The sequence below is a fragment of the Elaeis guineensis genome, chromosome 6, assembly GCF_000442705.2.
Source record: "Elaeis guineensis isolate ETL-2024a chromosome 6, EG11, whole genome shotgun sequence".
Taxonomy (NCBI): Eukaryota; Viridiplantae; Streptophyta; class Magnoliopsida; order Arecales; family Arecaceae; genus Elaeis; species Elaeis guineensis.
In genome coordinates, this window is record NC_025998.2 from 29,678,373 (window position 1) to 29,687,137 (window position 8,765).

General features: G+C 40.7%; 1 protein-coding gene across 2 annotated transcripts; it reads right to left on the reverse strand.

Moving 5' to 3' along the window:
* Window positions 1-407: 407 nt before the first annotated feature.
* On the reverse strand, window positions 408-8,224 carry LOC140858555 (probable dolichyl-diphosphooligosaccharide--protein glycosyltransferase subunit 3). Of its 2 annotated transcripts, none has more exons than XM_073259427.1 (2): window positions 7,081-8,224; window positions 408-692 (listed from the first exon to the last, which is right to left on the reverse strand). In XM_073259427.1, exon 1 carries the CDS (start codon window positions 8,126-8,128, stop codon window positions 7,094-7,096), a length of 1,035 nt encoding a protein of 344 aa, XP_073115528.1. In that variant the 5' UTR covers window positions 8,129-8,224; the 3' UTR covers window positions 408-692; window positions 7,081-7,093. The 2 variants fall into 2 exon arrangements, with proteins under 2 accessions (XP_073115528.1, XP_073115527.1); XM_073259426.1 differs by having other exon boundaries at window positions 7,072-8,218.
* Between the last annotated feature and the right edge of the window lie 541 nt (window positions 8,225-8,765).

The following is an 8,765-nucleotide window of genomic DNA, read 5'->3' on the forward strand; positions in this document are numbered from 1 at the left end:
AAGGGGGCACTGCAGCTCCAAAATATAAATTCTACAAATTGTATAAAACCTGCAATGTCCAACTTTCCTGGATGCAGTTGAGTGCCATCAAACGATACTAGAATATTTGATAGTTAATATTCACAAACGATGGATTGCATAATGGGCTGCATAAATGCCTGTCTACCACGTTGTTGCCTGTTTCTAATATTGGTAGAAAACATCATATGGGGCACCCATGGACATGCTTCTTCCTTCGCATTATCAGCAATCACATGATCAGAACAAAAACCTTCCTTGTTTTTTAAAGAAATACAATGATCTATGGCAGCTCATATTCAGATGTAAGGCAATTTATACCAATTGGTGACTTCATTTGAGAGGGAAAAATGTTGCTGTCAAAATAGATATGTTATTGCATGCTAAAATAAGACAGTTGTAATATGGCCTTCTCATTTAAACTACAAATCCCAAACTTGGAATTCACCAAAACATGTGCTAAAATAATATAGTTGTGATAAGTTTTCTTATTTAAACTACAAAATCCATCACTTGAAATGTCACCACAAGGTGTGCTAAATAAGACAGCTGTAATAGGGTTTATCATTTAAACCATAAAATCCTACAATTAAAATTTCACCAAGACGTGTCCCGTTCTTACATCTCAAAAGCTGCTGGATAGTGAGGCAGTATATATACTGACAGCTGCATTCCTGTATATGAAAAAAAAAAAGATAATTTAGATATTTCACAGAGTAGTTAGTCGAAATCCTGAAAATTGTATGAATAGAATACAGCCAAGTGGTATCATCTATCTGGAGGATGAAACAACAGATTGATGTAGACAAAATGATTTCACCCGCAACTCAGCGACTGCCCACATCAATACCATTACCTAAACATCCTTAACCTCCCTACTAAATGAGCATACAAGTCCTATAGGAAACCATTAACCAATTTATTGCGTTGAATATCATTTACAAAAATCAAAGCACCATAGCAATTGGTCAGCAAAATATTGTAAGAATTTGAGTGTCACATGAATCACATTTCAAATTTTGTCTCTTCGTAGCAAAGAAAGTTCGACTCTTGAATCAAAATGAAATATTGGTTAACACATGTAGGTATCTTGTATAAGCATGCAATTATCTTGAGAGTACAAGTTGGAAGAGTGAGAACTATAACACAACAATCCTGCAATGATATTACTTAAAACAATCACTGATTAAATTTGTAGCATACAAGAGAATAGGTCATCAAATTTAAAAGTACTTGGTCCACCAACTGAATATGTGTTCATACACAGCTGCTATGGAACAGGAGAACTGTACCATTAGTATGTGCAAACTCTCAGCACATGAAGTTAAAGGACATGTTAGTGAACATATCATGAAAACATGTTACCTAGCATTTTACAGGCAGTGATATTACTTAGCACATAGTTCTAACTACCAGCTAGACTTCAAACTAATTTGCAAATAGGACCAGCAGAATTTTACAGGCAGTGATATTACTTCGCACATAATTCTAACTACCAGCTGGACTCCAAACTAATTTGCAAATAGGACCAGCAAAGTTGTCTCTCTACCTGCAGAAATGCAACGATATGGTAATAGATACATTATATGACAAGAAAGAGAATTGAATGTTCCTTGTTTTCATGCTGAACAAGTGGCAGCAAGAAGAATTCTAGGTTTCTATACATACACAAGAGGAATGAAGGTTCCAGTTCTCCATGCAGATATGGACTAGATGGCTGAGGAGAAGATATGTCATCATTGGTAACAGGATCAGAGCATAGCTTGCTCACAGGAAAGAAGAAGGATTACGAAATGAAGAAGGATGCATGGCATTGACTTAACTAAGCCACCACAAAAAGGGAAAGACCTGATGATAAGTCTGCAAATAGCTAAGAGGAAAGAAAGAAAAAAACACGGCAAAATCAGATCCAATTTGATGCACAAGCAGATCCAATCTTAGAGAGGTAGCAACTGGAACAACACCTAAAATAGGGAAGAAATTGGCTAGATCTGGCCAATTATATAACATGTTTCCAGAATGCTACACAAGTCCTTAATCACAAGCATTAATTGAAAAGATCTCAACTCCAGTGACTTCTCAAGGATCAACAGATTCATTAAATATCCTTTTACCATTCATCCTTTTGGATATCACTAATAACGAAGGAAACATGCAGATATATTATCATTTGATTGAACCCTTGCAAAACCCTCCAAGGTAAAGATGAAGGAAAAAAGCAGAAAAATTATCTCTTCAACTTACAAATTATGACCATCAAAGCTCATTTCATCATGCTTTCTTCTTGAATTTTCACTAAATCGGAAAGCATGCTGCATGACTTCACTCATAGATTCTTCATGCAGATAGATTTTTTATTTTTTTTAAAATCCTCATTGTTATGGAGAAAGAACCTTCTAACTGTAGCACTGTAAGACATCTCTAACATAATTTAGACAGAGCACAGGTCAATGAATCACCAAATGCTATTGTTTGCTGCAGGATCCTTCCAAATTAGGTGAAGCATCTGATCCTGTTCTCAACATTTAAACATTCTAACTACCACGAGACCCTATAGTAATTTAGTTTTAAGATTGGTTTCAAAATGAATATAATCATGTCTCTGTAGCAAATAACTAACTTGAATCATAATCATGTATCTATAAGATTTGAGTTTCACATGAGGCACATAACCCCATGTCCACGGTCACACTGGGTGTTTTCATTAAACAGAATGAAGGATTTATCAACCGTACTAGATATTTACATATACATTAAATTTCTTGAGGTTAAATTGTTCAAATATTATAAAAAAATAAAATATAACATGGCCCTAACATGATATTTCACGTCATAATTAAAAAAAATAGAGCAATGAACTATAAATTATTAAAGAAAAGTTGTTTTGAAATTTGAAATCCATGTTATAGAATATGTCCATAGACATTTCCCATTGGACTAAAAAACCTCTAGTGTCAGTATGCATTGTAGACTGGTACGCCATATTTGATAGAAGAGTTAATGGAACATATGATACAATCATATCATTCAAATTCTTGTAGAAAGTGATATGATGACAAGAAATGATTCAAACCAACAAAAGTTGTTCTTGACATTCAAGTCAACATTGAAGCCACCTTTGCATTTAAGATATATGGAACAGTGTCATTGCAGAAATGTTAAAATCAGTATATGGTGCTCAGTACCATATAAGATTCAAGCTATGGATTGCCTATATTGATGCCTAATTGGTAAAAGTGAATGTAGTTATTGGTGTTTATAGTGACATGAGAATTGAGAACTAACTTCTCAATAAAGCAATTTAGCGGTAACTTTTAGTGGATATGTTAGTTTAGTTTGCGATCACTAGAATATGACAAACAGGGAAATAAAGTTACCGTTGGAAAAAAGAATCCAGAGCTAAGAATTTTCGCAAGTGAAAAGGAAAAAACTACAAGAGAAAAAGCAGATAAGTATACAAATTAAAAAATAAAAATTGAAAAAAAACTAGCAAACTGATGCAATTCAGTGAACAGAAAACCTGGGCAGCTAAAAATATGTGTCGCAAAGGGAAAGAGTTTTCATTAGATTTGGGCAATGGTCATCAAATCTGCTGTACACCATTAATCATTGTCTGCAAAACCACCAGAAAGATCTTAACCGCAGGAACTTTGTCATGGATCAATGGAGTGATTGTATGCCCATCATAAACGATCCCAACTTTAGTACCATAAAACAGCGAAAATTGAAGATCCTTTTCTTGTTGGATTGAATGATTAATATTTGCCAAAGCCTCTACAATTTAAAGTTTCATGGTAAGAAAAAAGCTAACCTCTTTAACATACAACCTCTTAGGATTCTTGACCATCGACAAATTATTTACCAGATGAAGATTAAATTCAAGGTCTCTAAGCACTGATGTCTTGACAATCTCTAAAGATTGATTGACATTCGGCGAGATGGAAGGCTTAAGAGTTTTAAAATGGATTTGGATATCCTAATGACTTGGCTAATATATTAATATTAAGTAATTGATGTGTAATCTGATCCAAGGTCTTTATGGCCATGATCACAGTGGTCATGGACAGGGTTGGGCAGTGATTTATCACCCCCAGGACCTTTCATGGATAAAGGGATGTAAGACTGAATTGCAACACAAACTGGCACATAAGGATGACTATTTGGCTAATTTTTATCTTAGTGTAAACCGAATATAATAACATTACTGTTAGGATTTGACGCCTCGAGATTCAGCCCACATTGAACCCACAATGAGGTTCGCGGCAAAAAACGAAGTCCAACGAGACCAAGATCACCCCAGACGGAGCTCGGACGGAGAAGATACGAGCTTTTGAAGTCGGCACGAGACTCGAGGCGGCGGAGGACCGCCGGCGACCGACGGTGGGACGGCGGCGGCGCAGCCGCAGGCAGCAGCGCACGGCCCAGGCGGGGTCAACGCGCGGGACTCGCAACCGAGGCGCACGGCCCAGGCGGCCCAGCCGGGCGCGCGGCCCAGCCCATGAGCGCGGGCCGGCCCAGGCCCAGGCACCCTGCCTGGGCCTGTACCCCGATCCACCGTGGACCGGGCGGTCCACGGTTGGGCATGTGGACCGCGTGGGCATTTCCCATGTGTTTCTCGCGGTCCACGACACTATTCCGTGGACCGAAGCACGATCGAAGGATGTGGATTGATCTGGTTCTCGATCCAACGATTCAGATCCTTATATGGGTTGATTAAGGAGTCTTAAACCTAATCTAATTGGGTTTAAGCCCTTTAAAAGGGCCTGTGAGGCACAGAGGGGAACAGTGGTCTGGTTTTTGCCGTACAGAGCCGTACGGAACCCGAGAAGAAAAGGAGAGAGAGGCGTGAGGCCGTTGTGAGAGGAGCAGGGCTCCTGGACAGCGGACGTCGGTCACTTCAGGGGTTCAGGAAGTCTTCTAAGAGAGAGAGCTTTTGAGAGGAAAACTTCTAGAGAGAGAGAATTGGGTGTATAAGGGTTGAAGGTGAAGTCTCCTCTTGTAAAATTTTCTTTTTCATAGTGAAGTTTGCATGCCCCGTGGAGACGAGCCCTTTTGTGGCTGATCCACGTATTTTGATTATTTTATTTTGTTTCTTCTTTCTTCCTGCTGCATCGCGTGGTACTGAAAAGGTCTTGGGAGATGGTGTCCTGGCCAGACATCCACCCAACAATTACATATTTCTATACTTCATTGCCGGCTCATATTAGTCTTTTTTTTCAATGAAAAAGGAGGAAGGAAAACCTTCCCCCAATTTATTAAAAAGAAATAAAAAATACAAATAGAAGAAGGTACAAGGAGGGAGAAGTTAAATTACAAGAAGAAGATTAATCAATCTTCCTTGCTAAAGAGAGATGCCCAATCTTCCTTTTATTTGAGCATAAATTGAACCACAGCTGAAAGTTTGACAAAGCCTTCAAGTGCATAGAGTCAATTGCAACCTTCTTCTGAAGAAAGTTTCAAACAAATAGCCAGTAGATGCTGGTCCCAAGCTTGACAAAAAGAGGAATGAATTTTCTTATACTGCCAACAAGTCCACAATGACTGTAAGCAGCCCGGCCATCCTCTCTTAAGGCATCAAGGCAATTTTTAATATCAAAGCAAAACCCCTTAGTAACAGTGCAACAAACAGATAGATAGTTAGCTGATTCTTTTTTTTGAGGGGAGGGGGGGGCTCCTCATAAGGAACAACCATGGCTTATAAACCAACCCTTTCTAGCCATGATATCTCTGGTATGTATTCGGCTTTTCAAGACCAACCACACGAACCCTTTCACTTTCTTTGATGCATCTATCTTCCATAGTGTTTTATAATAGAGACAAAGCAGTCCTCCACAATTTAGAAAGGAAAAGTTGGAGCAAACCAAGTATTTGCCAAAATTCAATAGTTTCCACATCAGTACATCCATAATTCTAGAGGACTGAATTGGTGCAAACAGACCAAGAGAACTTCCATTTCACTATGATTCTTCTCTCTTCCAATTCACTATTCTCCTTTTCTGACAAGGGACCAACTGATCTACTTTCTAAGCCTTCCAGCTCCAATGAGACGCAAACAAAAACTTTTCACCTTAATGTAAACCTAATAATAATACTAAGTATTTCTATACTTCATATTTGGCTTAGATTAGTCAAATGACATGCTTGGCCATTTGGCAATGCGATCAGATGGATGAGAAGTCAAGTCAACAATAGAAGAATGTCTCTTTTTTTCCTATCCTTAATTCTTGTGTACAATGCAAACAAATTTTCTCACTCACAAGGGCAGTCAGCTAGTTATACCCATATAAAAAGGCTACATATAGCTCTCCAAAATGAGCAATAGGACAAGCATAAAGAGATGAAAAAAGAAGAACAAAGGAGGGACCAAAAAGGATTGCTAGTAATTCTTGGAGGACTTCAGCAAGCTCTCACGCTTCATTTGAGACCAAAGAGAACCAATGTTACAAGCTTCGGGATTTGATCTCTCAATAGTATAAATCTATGCATTGATACATGACAAATATTCATGTCTTTGTCCATTTAGTTGTTATTTGAAAGATAAAATCCTGTCCAATTTCTGCTGTGCATAGTACTTGGGTGTCACCACCACGATCAGAGTGGTATCTGAGCGATCCAGATTTTACTCTGGTCAAGAATATAACTCCTATAGAATGATCTATATCTTGTTTTGGCAAGACAGATATATTTTTGAGCATCGAAATTGTTATTATATGCATTGCCTAATCTCTTTTAGTAACAGTTCATCTTAAGATGCAATTCATTGGTTAAGTTCTTCTACCTCATGTAATGTGATATTATCACCCTTTCACATTCTTTCAACTATGAACGATGCATGGAATCATTATTTTTCATACTAACCTCAGGATATGAGGTTGTGATTGACTTCATAACCACATTAGTGAAGACCTAAATCTAAACTTGCAATATTCCAAGCAAATTAGAAAAGACCTAGATCTAAGCTTGCAACATTCCAAGCAAAATTAAAAAAGAAGAGGAAAAGAACCCAAATCAAAATGAACTTTGTATTCTGGAGCTATAAGGAGAAATCCAAACCTCTCAAACCTCCAGATCTTCATCACCTCCAGCTGGTCGGCCAGAAGGCATGCACGCTGTACCCGGTCTTCCAATTATCCAAATGGATCACCTTCTTCACCGCCCAGAAAGCCACCAGCATCACCACCAGCATGACCCCCCTCTGCGCCGTCGTGTTCCTCAGCCTCACCAGCACATGTGTCGCGAACGCCACGATCAGCCCGACGATTGTGTAGAGAAACCCCACCGCGAACCCCTCCGCACCGAGCTGCATCCCCGAGCCCTGGTAGAAGAAGATGAGCCGATCTGGATCGTTGCGGTCCTGCAAGAACATCGGCATCTTGCGGATTATGTTGTGCATCGTGCCGGCGACGCTGAAGAAGTAGACGAACACGGCGAGTGCCATCCAGAACCGGCGGTCGTGTAGCATCGTGTCCCCCTCGAGGATCCTCTTGATCAGGAACGGCGCCGAGATCAGGAGGGCGACGGCCAAGAAGGCGATTTGTCGAGGGGAAATCGGGGGAGGGCGGACGATGGGGCCGACGGGGAGCTTGGTCTTGGCCTCGACGAACTCGGCCATGGACTCGGCGAGGCGAGAGAAGCCGGACTGGTCCATGGATTCGGAGTCGCGGGGGGAGTGGTGGTGGGGACCGACATAGCGGACGTGGGGGAGGGCGGTGACGCCGAAGAGGGAAAAGGAGGCCTGGGATTCTTGGAACTCGATGTCGCAGAAGAAGACGCGAAGGGAGGCGGCGGGTGAGGAGGCGTGGTGGTCGGTGAAGGAGGATGAGACGAGGGCGAACTCGGAGCGGAGTTGGGTGAGGTGGAGGTCGGGCTTGGAGCGGAGCTGGGAGGCGTCGAAGAATATGATGAGGGAGTAGGGGCGGGGGACGGGGGTGGAGGTGAGGAAGCGGGAGACAGCGCGGTCGTCGAGGTGGATGACACCGGAAGGGGACTGGGCCCGGAGGGTCTCCAGCTCCGCCACCAGGTCGTCGGCGCTGGGGGAGGTGGCGAAGGAGAGGGAGATGAGGGCGGGGATAGCGAGGAAGAGGAGGAGGAGGGGGTTTCGGGGATCCATCTGGCTCAGAGTTCTTCTGGAGGGTTTCGGTAGACTGATGGGGTGGGGGATTGGTTGGTGCTTCCGATCCAATTTTTACATTGACCTGGGCCGCGGTCTCCCACCCAATAAAAATACTACTAATGGGGTGCTTTGTTGGAGAGAGCAGGAGTTTGGCATCGGAACGAAAACAAAAATTTTTATTCCGATCGAAAGAGTTTTATTTTGATTTCAATTTTAAGATAAAATAAAATAATTTAATTTATATAAAAATTAAGTTTTAATTTTATTTATAGATTCAAATTTTTATTTCAATTTTAATTATAATTTTAATTTCGATCACAAATCAAGCGTTTCGCGGGATTTGACCATTTCGATTCTAATTCCAAACTATTTCAATTTTCATTTCGATTCTGATTTTGATCGTGAACCAAATACTCCCTAAGTAATTCTTTATGCACTGCACGCGGTGCAGCAAAAATGATGTGGAGCACACTGCGACTGTTGATTGATCTATATAGCATAAACAAAATGCATCCATGACCATCGTCTAGGCCGTCTGACACCGCATTTAACAAGACAAGATATTGTGGAGGTGCACATCCTAGGAAGTTAAGGTATATCATATCAAATTTTTGAAATTTTAGAGTGATAAAAA